The sequence below is a fragment of the Cyprinodon tularosa genome, unplaced genomic scaffold (assembly GCF_016077235.1).
Source record: "Cyprinodon tularosa strain WSP-4 unplaced genomic scaffold, ASM1607723v1 ctg23, whole genome shotgun sequence".
Lineage (NCBI taxonomy): Eukaryota > Metazoa > Chordata > Actinopteri > Cyprinodontiformes > Cyprinodontidae > Cyprinodon > Cyprinodon tularosa.
Window position 1 is genome coordinate 867,591 of NW_024038861.1, and position 25,396 is coordinate 892,986.

At 37.1% G+C, this 25,396-nt stretch overlaps 1 protein-coding gene across 5 annotated transcripts in view; it reads left to right on the forward strand.

The window, feature by feature from the left end:
- ctnnd2a (catenin (cadherin-associated protein), delta 2a) overlaps positions 1-25,396 on the forward strand; it is a 300,110-nt gene that overhangs the window by 18,235 nt on the left and 256,479 nt on the right. For all 5 annotated transcript variants that reach the window (XM_038286754.1, XM_038286751.1, XM_038286752.1 and 2 more), the window contains exon 2: positions 21,074-21,204. In XM_038286754.1, the coding sequence (XP_038142682.1) occupies positions 21,076-21,204 (129 nt within the window). In that variant the 5' untranslated portion in view covers positions 21,074-21,075. The remainder of the gene's footprint in view (positions 1-21,073; positions 21,205-25,396) is intronic.

Below are 25,396 nucleotides of genomic sequence, written 5' to 3' on the forward strand. Positions count from 1 at the left end.
CTGAACGTGTTTCAAACAGACACACATACATTTTCAGGATTTTGCACTGGTTTGGAAGAATGTGTTTAGCGGCTGATAAGACGGAGAATAGGACAATGACATCAGAGCAGAAATGCTAGCACAGCAGCACTTTTGTCACAAACACACACCTGATGCACATGTTTGAACAAAGCATGCAGATATGCACATGCACATTTATTACAAATGTACACAGATCTTCTATTCAGCTTGCTGCAAAGTGTTTCTTAAAAGTGATTATTGAACGTAAATTGTCATTTTAAGAGGGGGTAAATTTACTGACAATATTTGGTTAGATGGGCGTGGCAGCTCTGGAAAAAAAAAGCAAAACAAAGAAACTGATGAGGTACGTTACTGTAAGCAGTGCACATCAACTAAATGAACAGACCTATTCTTTGAACTAGAGATAAGGCCTCAGAGGATGGCACAATTACCTGTCTGTATTTTGTGCATGAAGACAAAGGAAACTGTGGATAGAAAGTGGTACAAGCGACCGAATTGGGGGTGGGGAGTGTTTTGGGAGTAAAAGAAAGGAGGGAGTGAGGAAGTGCAGTAGGATGACATCATGCTGATATGAGTGGGACTACAGGGTCCAAGAGGGATCTCCCTGCCTTTGACAGATGTGTAGCATCTCACTGGGATCAAACGCAACCAGCAGGCAGACTTCAGCTCAACGCAGCTGGGGGAGCATGAAATTAACATCCAAGCTTTTCTTATCAGTCTGTTTATTCCATTGCTGCCATGACTTTAAATTGTATTCTATGTCTTGGATACAAATACTTCAGAATATACTTACCATATCCACTGGATGTCTATGCTCATAAAATGTACCCTCCAGTGTATTTAATATGGCTTCTTTCCTAATGGGAAGCTGGGGTTATATATTTTCTGAAGGGGGAACAGGAGACTATACTATTTTTGGCCTCTCTGAGTGAAGCTCGTGGGTTGTAAAACTTTATATCTTTGAGAAACACTGTGGCGTTCATCTTAGTCAAGGATCGATGGACCAGATCTTTACCATTGTAAAGTTGTTTGTTGTAGGCGATGTGACATTTTTAATCCATTATCTTTAAAATGCACAGGAGCAATCTTCTCTAAGGCCATTGCTCTCCACACAAAAAAACAAAAACAAAAAAAAAACAACCAAAAACAAGAAAAGGTTTGCCGTTTCCTCCAGGTGTAGAATAATTTTGAAGTATCTGTTTATATGAGAAGATGCAACAGTTATGGAGATTAGTCTGGAATTTAGTTTGGATTTACCAGTCTATGTTGCATCATTCTAGGGGTTTGATCATCCAGTCTCCTCTGCATTACAAAGTGTGACTTTAGGTTGTTCAGATATCAGGTCATCCTTTTTTTTTCTCCACAGAACTTGCATCAAAAAAGATTTTGCTCTACAGATAAAAAAAAACAGCCACACACAAAAAAAAAATACAAAAAGAATTTGAAACTCATTTGTGCTCTTCCCATATCCTTACAGCTGCCCCCCTCAGGAGGCACCACAGTAAGTCATTACATTTTGCACACAGATCTGGCCGTTAACATCTCCTGCTAACAGGATTCAAAACTAGGTCCCCCATATCCAATCTCTTATCACTGCTTTCCAACCTTTTCTTTCTGCTGGTATTTTGACAACTTCACTTTGGGGATCCGCTCTATGTCTTTGAGGTTGGATGGCCTCCTTTCCAACACCCTAATCTTTAGCTCCGTCTGCAGATTCTAATTTAGATTCAAGTCATGACTCTGGCTGGGCCACTCCAGCACATAGATGTTATTTTTAATCCGACAAAAACTAGTTGATAGAATTAAAATATGACTTTTAACCTCATCAGTCAGCTGCAATAAAACGTTTTAACTCTCAAGTTGACAATAGGGAATAATCTGCAAACGATTACTCTGAATTTTGATATCAAAAGCTTACCTTAATAAAGTAGCGCTCTGCTTTTTTGTTATTAGTATCAGACAAATGTGAAAAGGCTATTCAGAAATGTATCAAATAAATATAAAATTGCAAAAGTTGTGATATGCACAAAACCATTTTTGAAAATGTGTCATACAGAATGAAGGCCATTCAGGAGCTGAATACTTATCTGTACTTTTAGTCTAAGGTTAGACTTCAGTTATAATTACTCAAGTCGAAGTAAAGAGCTTAGAAATGCTTTATGCAAAAGAGATGTAGATCTGTGTCTGCTTAAGCTGCCACTTCTCATGAATTAAATATGCATTAACTGTCATGACAGTTAATGCCTATATGAGAGATCTGATGTGTTGATGTCCACACCTCCAATCTCACTTATTCAGGTCTCAGGGGGATATCCTGTCATGCCACCTTACAGCCCCGGCACTCAGGTTTTATACATAACATGTTTTACGTCTGGTGAGTTTTACAGCCGACAGAGGCCACTACTCTGGATGGGAGTTGTAAATTTTTATATTGCGGTAAGTTGTGGGAGCACCATAAATGGAAAATAGTCCCAGAGGAGGGAATAGAAACAGTTCGGCCAGCTTTTCAGTCACTTTTGAAGCAGCTGCATGTTCACAATATTGTTTGAATAGGAAGTTGGGTGTATTTCAATTTGTATTTCAAAATGAGGTCTTTTGAGTGGTTTAATTCATAAGGTGGACATTTATTTTTTTAATATAAAAAATTGTACAATTAGGTTGAACAGGTTTACAAACACTGACATGAGAACCTCCTGATTTCGATTAAGTTGAATAAAAAGAGTGATCTCTACCACACATTCACAGAAAAGTATGGATTTAAACCACTCGTGGGTATTAGTTTCATGTATAAAAACTGCTTGATTTTGTTGTCTAAATAAAAAAAAAAAAATTATAGGATTGTTTTACTCATGTACCTTTACTCATGATTACTTTGAGCTGCTGCTTTTGGCTGATTTTAGTTGTTTATCTTTTTGTAAGAACAAAACAAGACAAAATATCCTGCAGAATTGTTGAAAAAGTAAGTAATGTTCAACCTTTAAGAAAATAGAGGCCATAATAATAATAATAATAAAATAAACCCATCCAGATAGGAAATGACCACCCATTTTACTCTACGGTTGTTTTTCCCTTCTCATCTTCTTTTTGCCATCACAGAGTTTTATTAGATCACAAGTCGACTCATGTCTGCTGTCTCAGAGATAACACCCAGGTAAATGTTGCTCCTTATTCCCTTTGAATGTCAGTCATATCTCCACATACAGGAAAGCGCATAATGAAAGCTATGGTCAAAGTTATCAAATGAACCACAGCATATGCTCCTTGCTCCTCATCCAAGTCTTCCTTCATATAGTTTCATCTTCCCTCGCCTTTTCTATCCACATTTTTGATATACAGTATAATGTAGCTAGAATCACTTCCCTCACTTTTGTCAAACTATCCTTTCCATTCGCTGGGGTTTGCTCTGAATGCTTGTCATCTTTGGCTTTAGCAGATTAGGCCTCTGCAAAAGTCACTTGAATGATAATGTTGGCAGGATAAGTGAGAAATGATTGAAGAGTAATGTATTCTGACATTTCATAGATATCAATGTGCACAATGATCACACAATGGACCCTGAGAAGAAGGTATTGAATACGATAAACAAATTCTACTTGTAATAGACCATAAGTTATCTTTTGCTTGTGTGCAAAGTTTGTTTTAGTTAATCTGAACACTTTGCCCTGGCTGTGTCAAAGACCTCTTCTTGCTTTTATCCTTTAAGGAGAAATCAGATAGTATTAGGGAGAAAACATATTAGTGGGAAAAGAAAATGCAGCTGGGGAAAAAGCCCGGCCTTTTTTATAACCATGGATACACTGTAGAAACAGAGAGCAGAATCAAAGGCCTTGAGCTTTTGTATTTAGCTATTTATTTAATGCACAAGCCAGAATGATCTATTTTTCTAAAACAAGAACATAATATTTCTGTAAACAAATAACTAAGTTATTTTTTAGTATTTAAGTATTCATATTCACATTAACACAGGATAGTGAACTGCTAAAGTGCCCTAACCCAGAGCTGCACTGCACTGTTATTTTGGAAGAATGAATACTGATGCAGAATTTCGCCATTAGCACTTGCTTGATAATCATGTGTCAAGACAAAAGCACTAGTGAATTATTTGATTATTTCTTTGTACAAAAGTGATTAACTTTACTTTCTGTCTAAGTGCTACACTCTTCATTAGTAAAATGAAAATCTAGTGGTTTTAAATGTTTTTTTTTTATATTAACAGAAAAGCTGCTTTAATAGATCTTTTTTATTTTGCTGTTTGTCAGCATCATTGCCAGCAAGGACAGGGAACAAACCTTTGTTGATGGATGTTTTGAAGAAAAGAGGATAAAAACTAAAAACAAACCTTGGTTGTTTTTCCCCTAAGGACCATATTACATCCAAATGGTGTTTTGTTTCATAAAAACGTTTCTCAAAGTCACATCAATAACAAAAAACAATGGGCCGGATTTATCAAAGGTTTGCGTGTATTAAAACGTGAGCTATTTCACTGCGCACGCAAAAAAATGTACAAACTGATCTATCAACAGCGTGCTAAAAGGATTTGGTCTTTAAAACGTGCTAAATAGCGTGTCTTATCCATTTAGTACTTTTTCTGCAATGAATATTCAATATAGGGCGTTTACACGCAAAAGTGCGTCTTGTGGGAGGATAACATGTAAATATATTAATTTAGCACTCGCAAAGTGATTTATCAAACCTGAAAGCAATTTTGCTAACGGTATCTGACTCTATATTTAACACGTTTCAAAAGAAGGTGCAAATGGTCTGTATGCGTAATTGCGCACACATGGCAGCGGTTATTGTCGCAAGAAGGAGAAATCGAAATGAAGCAAGGAGACGCAGAGAACGCATTTTTTCACTCCGTGTGAATATTTTTGGAATGAACGAGGAAACGATCATCAAAACATATCGTTTATCCAGCATTGCCATTTTGGAGCTGTTGGGGGAACTCCGAATGGATTTGGAGCCAGCCACAAGGAGGACCCACGCAATACCAGATATCACAAAACTCCTTGCAACATTTGATCTCCCAATCTCGTTTTTCAGAAGTGCTGTCCGACGTTCTAAATGCCATGTCGCCCTGACGCCCTACCGGAGAACCCCGACACCCTGCGCCTGTGGAGCAACATGCCAATGCAGTCATCTTATCCACAGTCACTTCTTGTGAGCCATTTGGTATGTGCATTTTTCTACAGGCCGATAAAAAACACCTGTTTTATTTTTGTTTGTGTGTTTTTTTCTTACTGCGGTGAAGTAGAAATTCAGCCACATACCACCTTAGGGAATAAAGGTTGCCAAAGTTTATATATATATATATATATTTATTTTTTTGGAGGGGGTGGTGTCACTGTAAGATTAAAATTTCTTAATGCACTAGTTTGCACAAACTACAAACTACTTTGCCGCAAACCACAAAACGCGCAAAACCATCATTTAAATAGGGCGTCTCCAACAGTTTTGCACCTTCCACCAGTTACGCAATCGCTCTTGTTAAATCACCCGCAAACCATGGTTCAGCCCCTCGCGCAAAATTCCACTTTGCGAGCGCAAATTACTGCACGCAAAATTGGATCTTGATAAATCCGGCCCAATGCGTTTCTGAAATGCGAAACTATTTGAAAAAGCTGCGAAATGTAAATTGCTTTAGTCTCTTAGAAGCCTTCCCTCATGCAGCTGATTTATTTATTCGTTCCTACTCTTCTAATAAGATAAGACTACAATATACCTATTTTGGGTTTATATTCGTTATAGAGAAAGTCACTACATTATTGCATGGCTATGCTTAGGGGGACTGGCCTTTTTTTGCTACTAAAATAAGGTTTAGCTCATGCTTTGTGTTATTATAAGTTCTGTTCTGCCAGTTGGTCTCAAGGCTTTTATATTAGTGACTGAAAATAACATTTTACATGCAAATTTTGGGGATGTTGATTCAATATGTACCTATGCCAGAGAATACTGGGACTCAAGTATATCATTTTTTTTAAATAATTTTGTCACAGGTGTATGGATAATAAAATATTATAAATATTGTTTATGTGTCTGGTAATAGGACTGAATATATTTCTGTTTTTGTAAATTTTTGTCTTTGGATTTAGGCTGTAAAGGTAACTAAAGAATCACTCAGTTTTTAGCAAGCTATTCATTCTCAACATGTATGGGATATTTTGATTTTGAACAAAAAATACGGATTTTGTTAATTATTTCGGCCCTAAAGTTATTTTTAGGTAAATTGCAAAAGGACCAACACTTCATTTAAGTGGATTAATCATGATTAAGCGATTATCGAAATAATCATTTACTAATTTAGTAATCAATTAATAGTTAACTGAAGTATAGAGACTTCAAAACATGCCTTTTTCTGAGAGAGTGACCCACTTAAAGCAGTAATTCCTTTATAATAAAATTTTTAAAAATATATATATATTTTGACTTTAAGATAAAAAATCAAAAAAAAAATTTCTGTCAATATGCTCTATCCATAACTTCTCAAGTAGATATGTTGTAGTTTAACCTCGTTCAAATTGGTAAAAAGTCTTCTTATTAATTAAAGATTAATCGATTATCAAAATAATCTTTAGTTACAGCCCTAAATAAATCTCAATGGTTTAAAAACTGCATGAGTCCTATTTGCAACTTATGTTTTAAAGAAAACCTTAAAATATGTTAATCCTGTGTCTTTTTTAAAAGCATTCTTAACAGTTTTTGATACCTTCTTCAAGATTCCAATCTTTTTAACAACATCAATAAATTGTGTAAAACTGTTTAAAAGACATTTTGAAGTGGATGTTACTTTGACAGGTGGAAAAAGATAAAAGGGAAGAGGGAGAAAAGAGAGAAGAGAGGTTTAAGAATTAATGTTTGATTTCTTCCCACAATCTCTCCTGGTTTCTTGTTTCCAGGCTCATTCTCATCCTCTGTCTGCTTGTTTAATTCCTGGTTAACTGGAGTTCTTATCCTCTTTAGCACTTGGCCTCGTCTGCCCATTCATTTATCCATTAGCTACGCCCGCTTTATCCTCGAGAGTGCCGCGGGAGGGTGGAGATGAGATCCCTGCAGAACCTGAATAAAAGTTGGGGTTACACAGCAGGCTGCCGGTACATCTCCAGGCTTCCACAGCAATATAAAGTTGTTTTGTTTTTTTGCACAGTGTTTAATCTGATTCGTCTTTATTGTTGTGGGGGTTGAGTTCCTTCAACTTCCTGTGTCTCACATCCTTGATTTGAAAAGTGAGAGTGAAATCTGTGGTAAACTGGCTTCCTGCCGACAGCTGCGGCTTTGGGAGGTGACAGCATCATTTCAGATGTGTTAATAAGCCCAGGAATATAATAGCTTTCCAGTAAAAGTGATGAAACTAGATTATGAAACTTCATTATCTATACACAGCTTGTTATTGCATTTGTTATCGCCAGTGGTCGTACTTGTCTTTGTTGATCTTCTGGATAATCAGCAGAGTCGGAAGGTTCATTAAAGTCAAGGGAAGCACCACCAAGAATTAAGAGTATTTAAGTTTAGTTATTCATGTCAAATTGCCAAATAATAGTGTGCTGGATGTACAGACAATATATTTGGAATATTCTACTACAATAATAATAAGACAGTTTCCAGTCTTGTTATTCTTACTGCCTTATTAAACTCTGCAAAAAACATCATTAAAAAAAAAACATATTCAGAAACTGGAAAATCAAAAGCAGTATTATTTCAGTCTGTTCCCTTGGTTTCATAGACTGTTGGTGTAGAGATTTCTGACTTTGTATGCATATGGTTTCTTCTGCCTTCAAACCCAGCACCCAATCTAGGTCAACCATCGCACTGCTTCCCAGCTGCTTGACTGAACTCCTCCATGCATATGTGTGTATTGGCATGTACACACAGACTGTATCCACAGCAAACTCTGGAAGATCTATACTGTATATTTTTTTTCTTTTAAGAGTAAGCTATTGCATATTTATATTTTCTATAGAAGACTTTGTAATAAATATTTGGTTGAAATGGCAATATGAATGAGAGAAATGCTAAAGCAGGAATAGTTAAGGGAATCGATTGAAAGAATCAATGTTACTGTCTCTGTTGAGGGCTTGCACTATAGGGTCTTTTTCAAAGCCTGCAAAAAAGGCCTCAGGCATCAGATCACAGATGTTTGTGACCAGCCTTGTGAATCACGGAGGCTACAGAAGACTGGAGCCACACCCACCTCAGCAGCTCCTGTTCTATAACACATTTTATAGTTATTTGCTTTTTTAAAGAATCCAATGTTTCTAAGACATTATACAGAATTTTATTAAATCAGAACACATCTCAGAATAACATATGTCAGGTTGACAAGTTACCTTTTTTCACATTTAATTCCCCAGCTAGATAACAGGACAAAAAAAAGAGAAAATTGGAATATATCTTTCCCCAATCACAAATTTATGTTTTCAAATCCATTTTGTATGAAGCTGTTCTTCATTTAAGGCCATCTATCCATTGGGAAAAAAATGACCCCACACAATCTCTAAATTGTTCAGAGGCACTAAAAATATCTACAACAGAGTAACAGGTCAGGTTATTTTTATCCACACCATCCCATTTCATAACACCTTTTGCATCAGAACATGTCATGCACTTGGCATGTTTGTCAATGTGAATTTGCCTCATGCATGCACCATATACCATTCCCGGCTCCCAGTTCTGCTAACTGAATTATGCATTATTCAGACTTTCATATTAGATGTTTCATGGAGGTAAATTAGAGCTATCAATCATCCTAGACAATCGTATGCGCAACACTTTGGGAATAATTCTTGAATGGCAGAGCAGCCTGTAGAAGACAGCAATGATTGGCTAGGGAAATTGGGTATGAAAATTATAATTATTATTTCTTCATTTTCTAAGCTTTGCCTCATTCTGCTGACATTAACATTATTAGCCATATGTTTGGAATTAATTATATTCAGGCACCAGAGGATCCTGAAATGGTGCACCCAATAAGTAACGATATATATCTCAAACTCTTCTTATCTCACATTTCTGTCAAATCTATTTTGCTTGTTATAAAACTTGGGAACTGGAAAGAAGCATTAAATATGAGTCTCAATTTAATCAGTAGGATTGATAGCCATCAGATTGCATTCACAGGTTTTAAATCATTTTACAGGCTGGCATATATAAGTAAAAAGTCATTTTTTATTTGTCATCTGTCCGTTGTAAACAACACAGCCTAATAATTAGGTTTCATTATGTAAATAATAGTTTTATGTTCATGTTTGTGTGCAACATGGGTATAACTTTCCTTAATCCTCAAATCCTTGCGGGGTCAATACGCTCACTTGAGAAAGTATTACATTCAAACAGTAGCTTTGTGTCATTAGAAATGTATCCTAATGTGCACGAATGGCTGTGTTTCAGTGAGCCATTATTATAAGAATTTGTCTTTGAAATGTGACACAGCATATTAGCACAATTTAGACCTCCCTTTAAACACTTCAAAGGGATACTTGGTGTGTGTGCAACAATAGCGCTTTTATTTGTTTTCCTAAAGCTTTTTCAAGCTGTGTCACACAGGAATGACAAATGGTATCATTTTAGAAATACACAATAATTAGTGTAAAGTAATTAGAGTCTAAATAACATTAAAAATGTTAATGTTAATGTTAATGTGGCAAAATATATATTTTTTAAATTTCTGTTACTCATTGGTGTCACATAATGAAAGGCTGAGATGACAGACGTCAACTCCAGCCATATTTCAGTTTTAATGTTCTACTGACTGTTAAATCTACTGACTTGAAAACCAAAAATTTCTTGCTGCTCTTATTCAAATCAGCCTGTCGCTAAGCAGTCAAATAAGTCCAGACAAAAAAGTGTTTAATACTTTTAGGATGATATGTGATCAATTCTTTAGAAGGAAGCCTCTAGATCTGGGGTCTTCAACACATCACTCGTCAGCAGCTACCAGTAAATACCCTTGCTCTGCAACTTGGATCGCTGCAAGATCTGAGTTTTCAGTCTCACAACAAATCTATCTTAAAAGACTCCTGCTAAGACGTCCGTCTTGTAGCAACCAGCGAGTCAGACCAATGACATGCCAGCAGTGTTTTTTGGGGCGGGACATGTAGGAATGATGACAATCAGAAGGGCATTGCTGGATCATTACAAACATGGGTACACTGGAGGACTCTCCTATCGATTTAGCAATTGACATGGTTTTAGCTAAAATAGCGACAGTTTCTCTTATGAAAACAATCAAGAAGCTGAAGATGAATCTTACTGTGATTATCGTGTCTACGATTGGCTTAAAGAGTATTATGGAAGGCGGGCACTAGCTAATAGTTGTCAGCCAAACATTTGTACGTATATACCTTAGCACCATAAACAAAGTGAACAGCGCCTACTGGTGAGAGTTTGCAGCTATAGACATCAAGAGACAACCAATCATTCAGTGGATAATTATCAATTCAGTCAACAGATTGTGAAAAACTCTTGGGAAAAAAATAGTGACTCCCTTGGATGTCAAAACACTTCCCTATGGGGAGTGTTGGCCTAGTGGTTAGAGCAGTGCTATTTCTTTCTGAGAAGGTCGGTAGTACCTGTGCTTCTAAATGTACCAGACCTACTGCTCAAAGTTTGCCAGTTATATTATCATTTATCTTAATAAGACTGATGATAAGTTCTCCTGCTTCGATAAAATGGAGTGCTTGTGTTTTGCCAACTTAAATATAACAAGATGCTATAAATTTTTTTTCAAACAAGTGCCGGGTTGAGCTGCAGGAGAGGGGAGGAGCAGTACAGGTTTAAATTATTTACTCTTTGCTGCCTGGGAAAACTTGGTACTCCTCAGTTTCATCATTTCCCAAGTTTTGCCCAGCTGTGTTTTGCAGGCACATATGAGCAAACTCTGCCGCTTATTTGCAATTTTGCCATTTAAGCGAGTTAATTATTGAGGATCACAAGGTATAAGGGGTATAAGTGTTTGCCTAGTGGGTTAGAGCAGTGCGCTTGTGCTCTGAGAAGGTTTTAAGTACCCGGTTTGATACTGACAGCCTGCACTCTGGGCTCCTGAGCAAGACCCTTAACCCCACACTGCTCCCCGGCAGCCCAAAATGGCAGCCCACTGCTCCCCAAGGGTCAAATGCAAAGAATGAATTTCCCCATTGAGGCACAGTAAAGGGATATACATTTACAAAAAGAGGCTTTGAAAATGTTTGAAACTGCTTTATTTTCTACGTGTTGTGTGATGTTGTAATCTTGCAGTCTGTGCCGCACACGCCCCCTACACTTGACCAGAATCTTAGGTACAGTTGGTTTCACTGGATGTGGAAGCTGTGTGTTAGCACCAGGTCTTTGCAGCTGATCACAGCAAATCTCATTCAGTTGATGAAAATCAAAGTGAATCCATTCGAACTTACAATTATAAGACTATCTGCAGACTGAATCACATTTTCTGCTGTTTTGTGTATGTTACTAAACTAGAGTGGCCCTCTGGTTCTTTCACTGTGTAAAAGTAGCTTATGGAAGATAAGACAGTGAAGAACAATGATTTACATAGACAAGACTGTTTACTAGTTTATATTCTGATATAATCACAATTACAATAAGCAGACTGTCTGCCAGTCATTTTGATATTTAAAAATTAAATTTATGTTTTTAAATCTGGCATACCTTTAATACTGGAATTTTGTTTTATACTAATCATTAAAGTGAACGGGAGGTTAAAGTAAACTTACTTTTTTTCTCATTTTGTAAAAAATTATGTTATATATAATGTTCCTTATACTGCATATCTGTTAATCTAGTGTTTATTATTACACATGTTTCACCTGTTTGCAAAATATATATCACTGTTGTCTGCAGCCCTTTTAACTCTCTTTTATATCTCAGGTGCTCAAATGCAAAATTTGGGGATGTTACAAACGTTTAACCATCCTCAGTTACAATTACTAATTTGCTGTATAGATGAATTTATATGCTACAGGATGGGTCTAACTGGTTTGAAGATTCCATTCTAAAAACCATGCTGGTTAATGTTCTATTTTTTTTTTCACAAAAGAAAAATGCAGCCCTCCACGAGGAAATGAGAACTTTGAAGTGAGAGAATAGCTAAGATTGCATGGAGATTTTTTCCAATAGCAGATAGGTTACAGGAGGATGGCAACCTCTCTCAAGCTATGTCTGGATAATCCGTTTTTTTGAAGACTTTCCGCATCTTCCCTCAGGCGATCAGCCTAAAGTGCCTGGAGTGAAGAGCAAGAGAGACAGAGTTTATCTTGTGCTCTCTGCTAGTGTTGTGTCTAATAGCATAAAATCTTGATGTCTGTGGCTTATGCCACTGAGTGTTGTGCATCTGTTGGTTGCTTGGTTGGAACAGGGTGTCTTTTTTTTCTTTTTTTTCTTTCTTTTGAAATTCGTTCTTGGATTTTTTCCCAATTATTACAAACTTTAATAGATTTCAGTGTGATTTTATGTCTGATATGCAAGATATTAATTCTGAGGTAAAAAGAGTAAAAGAATCCCAAAAGTGCGGCATCCATATTCAGCCTTCCTCTGAGACTCTTAGATGGAATCCAGTATATCAAAAGAGTTATGTTATCAAGCAGTTTCTCAAACATACAAAAAAAAAACCTGTAGCTAAGGTTAAAGGACCAAGTGTTGCTTTAAGGGTTCTACATACCCCGCCAGAACAGCTTTCCACAAAAAGCTCAGCTATTGAAGTCTACCCCACAGTACAGTAGTGCTTCATCCAGCAAGAAATAAGTTCTGGCCAGATGTTGTGTCAAAAACAAGCGGAGAGAATGAATAATGGAGTATGTAGCTGTCACTAATCAGAACAAAGGACCCAGTATTCAGGCAAGACTGACAGTGGGATTATTCAAAAAGTGTTTATCTAAAACCTGGTGGATGGGAGTAGCAGCGGCTAGGGTGTCTATCACAGGAAACTCTGCAGAAAGGAAACACAGGTTAGTGACCATGTAAATCTAATGGAGGACGATGCTTAGGGCACTCTACAGATTGTATTGGAATATTGGATAATATTCTAAAAAAATGACATAATATCAATAGTTTTGAAACAGATTGCATTCATTATTTTTTGATATGTTTATATTTATGCTTATTATGCATGGCCTGCTTAATGTTGCGATTTAAAGCCAAATGTTCCAATCAATTTACTATTATGGAAAATAATACTGAATAATAATGAAAATGGAATGTAGTAAACATTTAATAATGTAAATTGTTTCAAATTAAACAGAGTCATGTTCATTTAAAGCTAGAGGGCCCCTTGGAAAACCCATTAGCTGATCATTAGTTGATTTAAAAAGGGCACAGCTAAATCGTAAGTTAATTATTAACACAGCAAGAGACACCTTGATATGAATATAATACTGTAAATACTCTTGTAATGTAAAATTTGGATTTAGGTATGTTAGTTGCATTCTAAAGGGAACTGAAAGCTAAGCATGTGGTGTTTAGTCAAAGCTGTTCTTCTCAGTCTTTTTAGGGCTGCTGTATGCATGGATTAAAAACATATTGGAAATAATCTGTTCACTATTGTTTTTTGCTGCCTAATTATTAAATGGGTATTTTTATGTGACAAAACAACCTCAGTATTACTAATTAACTGGTTTTGGTACTCTCTAGTGCAAAGCTGACACTATCCTTGCTAATTACTATGAGTTGCATACTGGTGTTAAGTCATAGCTGTCTTCATATTTAAGGTAATGTAATTTAAGATGTAACATCAGAGTAAATTTGTTTCTGCTACATTACAGGCCTTTTATAAGGCTTCTATGCAGTATGAGTAGGTGTTTCAGCTCTTCCTTTAAGTCTATTTGACAGATATGTGTTTTGTTTCATCATACTCAACTGACTAATAAGGTAGGTAGTGCCATTAGAATAAAACATTTGCTATGAATGAGGAGTGTCATGTTATACTGTTCATAATTTAGCTTTGTTATCTCTTGTTTTCTCTTTAAAAATGTAGGAACGAATTTGTTAACTGAGTCACAGAACATTATAGCAGCATTTTATTGTTTTCTCAGTTTACACAATAGGCCTGCTTGTAGCCAAAAATAATTCATGCAGTATTATTACGTTCCATAATCCAAAGACTTTATTGCTTCTGCTACAGGAATTATATTGCTTTTATATTGCGCTTAATTACTTTCAAAACCTGAGCACATAAAAACCCAGCATGGATGAAATGGATTTAAAAAAAACTAGTAAAATATGCATATTAGAAGTTTGAAAAGAATCAACCCTCATTTATTTAATTGCGTTATTCTGAAGCTCCAATTTTTAAAGTATGTTAAAGTAAGTTTTTTTTTTTTTTTTTTTTTCCTAACCTCTCAAGGGTGTATTTTTGTCTTTTTCTCAAACACAGCTTTTAGGGTAGTCTCAGAGGATTCAGAGTATGTAAAAGGTGAAATCATATCTTTATGATGAGCAGTAGAAAAGCAGATCTATGCTGTACCTTAAAAGCTGGGCGCTTTGTTGCTGTTTGGTTTATTATTTCCAACCTAAGGTGCATTTTCAATTATCTTTTTTCTAGTACAAATTTGTAGTAGATCACCAACCTACCATAAAGTTTTGCAACATGTTCTACACACCCTGTTAAAGAGAATTGCCTTAACTGCAGTGATCATAAGCACTTGTTCTTTTAAATCTAATTTCAGCTGAGATTTCCGAATTATGGTCACTTTTTAAGGATGATAAGTTTATGAAAAAGTAGGAAATTATGACATAAAAGGAGGAGATCATGTGTATCCTGCAAGCGCAGATTAGAAATGTTAGGGAAATAGGCAATTTATATTAATCCTCAGCCGATTTACAGTGCTTAATTCTAACAATCAAACTAAATGTGCTGTGGATGATAAAAATAGTAGTGGCGGACAAAAAGTAGAGATTTTTTTCTTGTTCTTTAAGATCGAGGCAATGCAGCTGTTTATAAAGCCAGAGGATTTGAGAGGAAGGTGGGTGCATTAAACTGCAGTCTTGTGCAGCTTCAAGCTAACGTCAGACTTGCAAAGTCTCCAAACTGAGGGTATGAATGTCCTTTTTTACCATTGTATTATCATATATGTATTTTGATAGGTCTATAGTTCTATATATTTGTTGGAGGCAGTAGGCAGTAAAGGTTTAATCAAACTAAATGACAGTATTGCAATTATCTTAACACGACTCAAGAATTATATCTCAGATATTTATTTGCTGGTTTTGAAACTCTGTCCAATCCATCCATCCATCCATCCATCCATCCATCCATCCATCCATCCATCCATCCATCCATCCATCCATCCATCCATCCATCCATCCATCCATTCATTTTCCATCACGCTTATCCTTGCCGGGGTTGCGAGGGGTGCTGGTGCCTATCTCCAGCTGTCAATGGGCGAGAGGTGTGGTACACCCTGGACAGGTCGCCAGTCCATTGCAGGGCAACACAGAGACAAACAGGACAAACAACCATTCACACACGCACTCACACCTAAGGAGAATTTAGAGAAGCCAATCAACCTAACAGTCATGTTTTTGGACTGTGGGAGGAAGCCGGAGTACCCAGAGAGAATCCATGCATGCACAGGTAGAACATGCAAACTCCATGCAGAAAGACCCCGGGCCAGGAATCTAACCCGGAACCTTCTTGCTGCAAGGCAGCAGTGCTACCCACTTTTTCCACTGAGCAGACCTGAAACTCTGTCCCAGTATTGCTAGCAGTAGTTTGATCATTCATGAAATGTTTTAACATTTTTGGTAACAGTTATTTATTCTAGAGCTCAAATGAAATTATTGCTCTATCGCAGGAACAGTTCTCTGATTTAAATAAATACTCTAGGAACTTTGCAGGTTTTTTGAGTCATGGAGGTGTTTCCTTGGCAGTGTGTATCCATAATTGTCAGGATAAATAATTAATATTTGAATTTGTCATTAAAAATAAACCCTAGAAATTAGTGCATGGTTATGTGTAGATTTGATTCTAAGATCACTAACCTGTTCAGGGTTTAGCCTACCTCTTTCTAATTGGCATGAGGAATACACTCCACATTTCCCTGAAACCTGAATAAGATTACATCGATGTCTGAAACAAATTATAAGTGAGTCAGGTGCTGTTTATCCTAATTAACCTGTAAATGATCCTTTAAATGTAATCATCTGTTGTCCATGCTCTGTTTTTGCACTGTGAAGTGTGCAACGCAGAACCTGCAGGTCTAAATTCATTATCATTCAAATATACACACCACATTAGCTTACTTAAAACATCTAAGTAAAAAAGGAACCTTTATTCTTATTTTTAATGTTTTTGTTGCCTCGTGCTTTGCTTTTTCAAAGAAGATTAGAATAACACTGAGTCTAAATTCAGGTTGTGTAAAAGAAAAAGCTTTTTTTTCAGTCTCAGATTTGACCGATTAAAATGTCAGATGATCACTCCTTACCAATTCAATGGAAAGTCAGTCTTTATTTAAACACTTAAGATGAGATACAATTGAAGAGCTACAAAAACCCAATTGAAGGTTTTTGTGACTTTGTACCCTGCAGGACGGAGTATGTCTATTGAACAATAGCTTTGTGGTGCCACTGTGTTATGACTTATGATGGTAAATGTGTTGGCACCGGAATTACCCCTGCAGCAGCCAATATACAGTGAGCCAACTTTGCAATTTTCTGAGCAAAGCACCTGCTGGATGCTAATCAGAAAGACTCTTTCTGTGCTCTATATATTGAATTACTGGTTTCCACAGGCAAGATATGTTTTGATGCATGTGGTGTCTCCAAAGTACAAGTACTCCAGGGTTGTTTTTTTTTTTTTTTGGAGGTCATTAAGATAATCCTGTCTTACGAGACAGCATTTCTCGAGGACAGGCAGACGTGTAATTGCTGGTTGATATACCGAGCATTGTGGATATGACACAATGTAGCGTGTATTTATTGGGTTTAATCTTATGAGCTCATATTATAACATTTTCTGTCAATAAATGCTAAGAAAATTAATTCCAGAGCTTGTTTAGATCTTTACCAAGTAAGACTTTACATTTAATTTACATTTCAACATCCATTTGATGTAGGTGTTCTAACCAGCATTGAGCATGAACAAATGTACCTGGCTGAGTGGCTTGAATAGCATTGACGTTTTGTCCAAATAATCACAGAGCATCTGGACACTTTTTCCATATTTATCTAGGTCAAATCCTTATTCCAAATCTTTTTGCTGAAAATTCTTCTCCTCATGTGTAAAAAATGTTTTGGTTTTTTTCTTAGATTTTTACAAATTTTATTAAAAACCAAAACTAAGAATTCACACCTATGCAAATATTCACTTCCTTTATTGGCCTTTGAGCTCAAAAGTGAGCTGAGGTGTATACTATTTCCACTGATCATCCTTGAGGTCTTTCTAAAGGTTAAACTGACTCCACTTGTGGTATATTCAGTTAAAGGAGAATTCCGGTTTTTAACACTTTTAGCCCATTTTCTGTAGTGTCCAGGATGAAATCGAATGATCGACACCAAAATTTTGACAATTGGTCCTGTCTCTGCTTTTTGGCTCATTTAGAATCCACCCCTGGCTGCTTCAGAATGGCTTCTATAGTGCATGTCCGATAATGTCCTTAAAACAACCTTAAACGTTCTTTTTTTAAAATATGCTACTCACCGGGTCGTCAGCGCTGTTCAATGACGTTCCAAAAAAAGTTTCGTAAAGAAAAAACTTTCCTGTAGTGTTTTATTTAGCATTTTGTAAATCCCATTGAGTTCTGTTGGAATAGTCAATATTCCCCTGCCACCGGAAAAGGAAATGGGGCCTGTTTACACAGTTGTAGTCTTTTCGCTTCACTCTGTGTACTCCGACGTCGAGGTGATAACGTCTCTGTTAAACACTTTAAAAAACTCTGAAAATGGAATATGAAAGGTGGATTCTTGATTCTCGACGTCGGAGTACACAGAGTGAAGCGAAAAGACTACAACTGTGTAAACAGGCCCCATTTCCGTTTCCGGTGGCAGGGGAATATTGACTATTCCAACAGAACTTAATGGGATTTACAAAATGCTAAATAAAACACTACAGGAACGTTTTTTCTTCACGAAACTTTTTTTGGAACGTCATTGAACAGCGCTGACGACCCGGTGAGTAGCATATTTTAAAAAAAGAACGTTTAAGGTTGTTTTAAGGACATTATCGGACATGCACTATGAAAGCCATTCTGAAGCAGCCAGGGGTGGATTCTAAATGAGCCAAAAAGCAGAGACAGGACCAATTGTCAAAATTTTGGTGTCGATCATTCGATTTCATCCTGGACACTACAGAAAATGGGCTAAAAGTGTTAAAAACCGGAATTCTCCTTTAATTGGATGTAATTAGGAGAGACACATACATTTCTGTATACTGTCTTACTCCCAGATCCCTCATCCTCCCTTCCTGTCCATGTCAGGTCAGTTGCAGACCGGCTCAGCATGTCTGTGAAAAGCAACGCCTACTACATCCATGATATACCATCAAGTTTTGCTCAAAGTTCTGTGAACTTCGAAGAGAGCATGCGTGGGAGGTCCGGCCGTAGCCAAGAGGGCCTGAGTGGAACATATTTTGTATTTTGATGGTAAAAGATGGAGGATTAAAAGATAATGTGGATCTGTTCTCATTAAGTAACAGTGGAGTGAAAATGGAGAATGTTGAATCTGGGGGTTAAGGCAAGGAGGTGATGTAGAACCCCATAGTCCTTCTGTCAGAGCTTCATTGTTCCTCTGTGGAGAAACGAGAACATTTTAGAAGGGCACCAATCGCTGCAGCAATCCACCAATCAGGCACATGGCATCCTGTCTGGAGTTTACCAAATAGGCACGGGAAGTACTCTCAGACAATCAAAGACCAAGTTCTGATCTGATGAGACAAGGACTGAACTCAATGGTGTACAGAGCATCATGTTTAGAAGCCTAAACCATCCTGTGAAGCATAGAGGTGGCAGTGGCATGCTATGGGGATTTAGTTTTTTTTTTTTAGAACCAGCAGCCTAGTTAGGTAAGAGTGAAAAGTAAATGAAGCAATATGCAGGCATCCTGGATAAAATCCTGCTTAGGGTGCTGGAGTCACAGTTCAGTATTTGCCTCAAGCTGATAGAACTAAAGATGTAAAGAATAATAGGCCTAACTTCCCAAAGATAGGTGAGCAAAACTTGTGGCACCATACCCAAAAAGACTTGAGGCTCTGATTGCTACCAAACCACTTTTTTGTTTTACACTGTCAGGGTGTTGTGTATAGATTTCTGAGGAGAGAGACTTTACCTGATGCTGTGTGGAATAAGAATGTATCATAAATAAATCTGGAAAAAGTGTAGTGCTGTGAATATTTCCTGGAAGGACTGCACACTTAGATAAGGTGGTAATATGCCTTGATGCACATACTACATGATGTTGTAACCAGTATGTTCACTGGCATTTCAAACCATGAACTATTCGTTATTTAAGACTTTATTTTATAAGAAATCATGAAGAATGAAGAATATCTACCTTATCATTTCAGTTAAGTTCCTAATTTTCAGTGCTGAGCTATCAAGAACTTGGTTTGTCATGGGTAAAACTATTTTTGGAAACACTAAAAGGGCATTCTAGTTTTTATAAAATATATTCTTAACTCAGCATTTCTAAGCAGTTCACCTTTTAATTGCAATGTATTTTTAAATCCACCATGAATTTTATGCTTCACCTGGATAACATGTTCAACCAAGTAATAAATAATATATATTTTCATTTTTGTTAAACTTAAAGTAAAAAAAGAAAAAATTCCTCTTAGGAATTATGTAAAATGTAAAGCAGAAGTTGTGCTGTCCAAACGATTTAGTTACATTGCTAGTATTTTAACAAGGTCGTTCTGTGTTTGGCCACTGGTTCATTCCAAGAGCTATTCCCTTGAGAACAAATGTATGATTCCACTAAAGCAGTAAGAAGTCTTTCAGCTTCCAGATTTGGCTGTTTCATTCAGGAAAAATGTGAGTGCCAGCCAGCACGTCTAATTTGCTCTTTGTCGGGGTTTCTGGTTGTTTAGGAGCCAGGCTGCGGTGACTCATCTTCACTCAGGAGGGGAGATGCCAGACACAGAAGTAGTGTTTGTCAGTGAGAGTGAAAATTACTATCCGCGGGGCCTCTTAGTCGCATATTTTATTTACAAACATTGTCCTATCTACCTAGCAGCCTGTTTTACAGTTAGCTTGGAGGCCATGGGAATGAATATGTATTTGATTTGCAGACCAGCTATGTTGTCTCACATTTATGACCAACTTTGATTGGACAAACACAAAATGCACCATGCAAAACACATTAGATTAAATGCACAGTATTATTTTTGCAAACTTCATTCTTTCAAGGTTGATTTTTCACTTTCAATTTATGAAATACCATTTTTAAGAGTAGAATATTACATCATGTCCACAAATACAGTGTTTTTTGATACAGGAATGTTGCCTAATTAATAGCATAATTATTAACTGCTTACATTTTTAAGGTACTTTTAAAAGAGCCTCATTGTAAAGCATTCTATACTTAATGAATACGGCTGTTTGTAAAACATCAAAGGCGTTGGGGGTGGTCAGGAGAATCCATGCTGGACCGATTTTAATGATCATATTTGGTTAGATGGTGCTTAAGCAACTCATGTGGGTTTAACACAGATCCACATGCTATGTGTGCTTCTTTTCCCTAGATAGCAATCACTAAACTGATTCTTGTCTTTAAAATTCCTTTTCCAACATGTATCACTTGCCTAGATAGAGTATTTTAAATGTGGTAAGTGGGGGATCACATTTTAACAAGTCTACCAGGACCTCTGTTTGTAAAGTAACACACTGAATGTGACAAGTTGAGCTGTGTGCTTGAGTGTATTGTAGATTAATTAATGAAATAGTTGTTTGTTTGCTTTATTTACGTGCCCCAACCAGTCACTGTGAACTCAGGGTTGTTGAGCACAATGGCAAATTTCTTTGTGGATGGTGTTTATTTAAATATAAGTTTCTATGGATAGCCTCATAACAAATTTGATTGTTAAGCATGCTCTTTTTTAAACATACACATTTCTGCTCTATTTTTGTTTTATTATTAGCAATGCCAGTGCCAGACCAGCCAGCAGAGCAGGAGAAGGGGGCTATGGTTGCCCCTGTGATGCCTGCCTCCAACGGAGACAGACCTGAGACGGAGACAGCATCGTCAATCCTGGCATCTGTCAAAGAACAGGTAATAATCTAGCTATACACACACACATGCTTACATATTTTCCCTCTTGGTTTCTTTTGCACTTGGTCATCTGCTCTCACCTCACAGCATTTAACAGCTTGCTAGGAGAAAGGACAGAAGGCTGTCACTGTTATTAAGAGCAACAGACAGTGTGTGGCTTTAAAACCAGAAAAGAAACCAGAGATTGGTTGGTGCCTGGGGACTGGGAATGTAATTGAAGGAAATGATGGAGATTATGAGGTGGGAGCTGTATTTAGGATAGGCATCATTCAAAGGACAATTTAAATCAAGGTGGTTGCTTTATGGTTGTTGGAAGTTGACTGTACTGCTGAGAAAAGACCGGGTCGTTGCAGGAAAAATAAGTAGCTTTGCCGATTCATGTCATGTTATGAGGAACTACCATGCAATTCAGAGAAAAAAAATAAGTTATGCTATGTAACTGCAATTTTCTGCTGTTATTACTGTGATGTGTTGGGTCATTACGGTGGATAAATGTAGTGTTTTAACATGAAATTGTAATGAGAAATACAATCTGTTATAGAATGGAGATGAGATTTCATTCTATCCTGACATTTCAACGCCTTACCTGAAAGCATGAGGCTGGGATAAAGACCTCAGAACCCAGAATCTTCCTACTTTGTATGACAAGTTACTTGTGGAGCCATGCTAGCTTTTATTCATGCTGCCTTTTATTCATGCTGCCTTTATATTTGTAACCTCAAAGTGCAGAGGCAACCCAGCTGATCTCACAATACATCAAATGGCAACGCCTGAGTTGTTCTAAAATTTGCACTCCAGAAAGAGGGAAGAAAATCACCTACCATGTTGCAATTTTCTTTTTCCTTTAGATACACTGCCTATGAGTACAGAAATATAATCATCAGAGTTTAAACTACTATGATAAATTTAATTTACAGAAACAGCAATACTTGTTATTTGTGCCCAAATATACAGTTATGTTTTTTTTTTTTTTTGTATTTGTTCATTTCCCTAATGGAAAAGTGCTAATATAATAGCCCTTAATAAAATGCAGAAGCTTTGTTTATTTTTAACTTAGCATCTCTTTCTGTCTTAGCACCCTACTACATCATTTATGTTTGAATGGTCATTTTAATGCTGATACTCATTGAAACTACCAAAAATCCAGTTGAAATCAAAATGCTTACATCCATGAAAGATTTTGTTTTTCAAATTACCCTTTAAAATAATTTGTCATTAACCAGCAGCTGTCGCTTACCCGATCATTATTGTTTTAGGTTGCATTTTATGTTCTTCAATCAAGGGAAGATTCTACAGTAAACATCTGAAGATCTTTTTAATGATGTATTTTCTCCCTAAAAAACAACAAAAGAAGTGAAAAAAAAAAATAGGAACACAACAGCATGGAAAAAAGTGTGAAACACACTTTTAAATGAATTTATTTAACTTAGAACATACATTATAGTCATAACATTTCAATATAAAGGTGACATCATAATCAATGAATGTATTTTGCTTAAAGGTCATATATCATGCTTTTCTAAGCCTTTCTAACAGCCTTTTAACTATAGGGATGAATAGGATGTGATAATCCCTTTAGTATTATGTGGGTATTAATTTGTTACGAAATAAGAGTTCTTTTCTTACAAAAAGGGTTCAAAAATCCCGCACATCCTGAGATAGTTAAGACTTAGTGCCAGACTATGAAGGCAACATAGATAAGACAAAGATGGATCCGCACACTAGCTGTAGCTCCCAAATTGGTTTATTCTGCAAATAGTGGTGTTTTTGGCCACACTACTTTCTTTAGATTCATGATGTAATAATTCCTTTAGCACTATGTGGGTAATAATTTGTTATGAAATATGAGTTTTCTTTATCCAGCCATAAGAAAAACACTCCTTTATAGTATGTGCTGCTGACCATTGCATGACGCCTCTTTATCATGGCGCATCTGAAGCCTGAACAAATACCTAGATTCTTCTCTCACTTTGAATCCAAAATGTGTGGGTCGATCCTGAGAAGAGGGGACTTGTTGAAGAATGGACTGGTAGACATACTTAGGACCCGGAAGAGCAACGGAGCGGACTGTCACTTGGATTTCCATGAGGGACTTGAACGGCCTATGTGGAGGTTTCTCCCCTGCTCAGTGTGAACTCTGTAAACAATCCTTCCAGGGGAAGAAGGCCAAACATCCAGTACGCAGGAGGACTTCCTGCCAAAGGCAAAGACAAAAACAAGGTTAGGTTCAGAGAAACAAAAACTCAACTAGGCTCAGTGAAACAAAGACTCAGGTTAGACTCTGCTAATCTAAGCATGGCTAGAGTACCCAAAACTGGCAAACACTCTGGCGTCAAGGTAGGGACAGTCCACTGCTTAAGTACTCCTCCAGATAATGATCCAAAGAGCCGCAGGAGTGCAGGGAGGACCAACAATGACAGGGCGCCACCTGGTGGTGGAGGGACAGACAGACACAAAACAGACCACACAAACTGGATTCCTGACACTTTGGATTAAAACATACCGTAAATCCTCTAATATAGGCCCGGGCCTTTATTTCACTCAAGTGCATCGCGGTCCAGGCCTTTATTGGAAAGAGGCCAGAATTAGAGACAGGCCTCTATTGCTATTTGAGCAAAACAGACTACCAGTGGAATGAATAAAAATGAGATTTTGTGTCTATTTGAACCTATAAAACACTAGGTTCATTTATTGAAAAAGTACAGTTACCATGTCTTGCCTGGTTTGAAGTAAAAAAGAAAAAAAAAATCCTCCAATTCTGTTTAATCCTCCTCAGTTTCCTCCTCCTCTTCATCTCTCCCTTTAATCTCCTCATCACTCGCGCTCCTCCTCATGTTCTGCTGCGTGTCTGTTCTCTTCCTCGCGCAGACGGGCAGCAGTCAGGGCCTGTCGTCCAGCTGCGCAGGGCTGTGGTACTTGTATGTTACTACCACAAGTATAATGTTGAGGTATGCCCAGAAAAAACGTTTATAGCCCCGGCCTGTTTTAGAGACCGGCCATTATTTACCTCCTCTGACAGCGAGACCGGCCAATGTTAGAGTCCCGGCCGCTAATGGAATACAGGCCAATATTAGAGAATTTACGGTAACTCTATTCTTTTTTTAGTTTTTTCTTTTCATGGTGTATAGTACATAACCTAAAGAAAGAAAGAAACAACTAAAATGCAGATAAACATGGTTTAATCATATATTACCAGACTACTTTGAACATGCCTGGTGATGATGCCACAAGCAGTTTATCGGAGAGAATAGAAAAAGCATCGAAATTGTCTCAGAAAAGTCATAAAAAATGTCTTAAAGATGTGTGTTAGCATTATTTAGTGATAGAAATATATGTAATGATAGATATGATATTAGATAAGATATTATTACTATATTTACATTATTTATGGAAACCCGGATGTATATCCGGTTGCGCATGCACAAATGACCTGATGGTACGGATCGTGCTTGCGGGGCAGATCGGTTAGTGGCAGTCACAATAACAATAAAAAATGGCACGGGCATTTTTTGACAGACGAGGAATGAAAAGTAGTGATCATTTTTCTGAAAGGTCAGTTAATTGAGTTCACTAAAAATTCCACTATGTATTCACCTATATAGTGATTAAAGGATTTAGGGTTTAGGGCAGACATTAGAACACAGGTTTTGTCTCAACTTTGAGCCGGAATCATTATGCTCTATCTCACATGACCCCTGCCATATTGGAGAAAATGGCTGTTTATGTGGGCACAGTAAGGTTAAGGCGGGTAGTTCCTGGTGGGGCAAGGTTAACACTTTCCTGTGTAAGACGGGGATGACCTCTCATTTCCATGGAGCAAGGAGGGGCTACTCCTTAGAGAGCAGAGTTCATGAGGAATACTCAGACATAATTGAATCAAGGGAAATACCACTTTGTGCATGATTTTGATGAAGGAATAGCATTATAAAGTAGTTTTAAGATGCATTTGAAAAGTGTGGTTTAGTTTATGACTCATTTAGTTGTGTAATGTAATATGTATTTTCACATGAATTACACCCTTCACCAAATGCAGTAAATCAAACATGACAAATGCACTTTTTTGCATATTGTACTGATCGTAAAAATGTCCTTAATTCTGTATCACCAAATAGTCAATTTACCACTGCCGGATGAAGGCAAGTGCTCACTGCAGGGTTTTCTCTTGTTTTCTGGTGTTTTAGAGATTGCATTC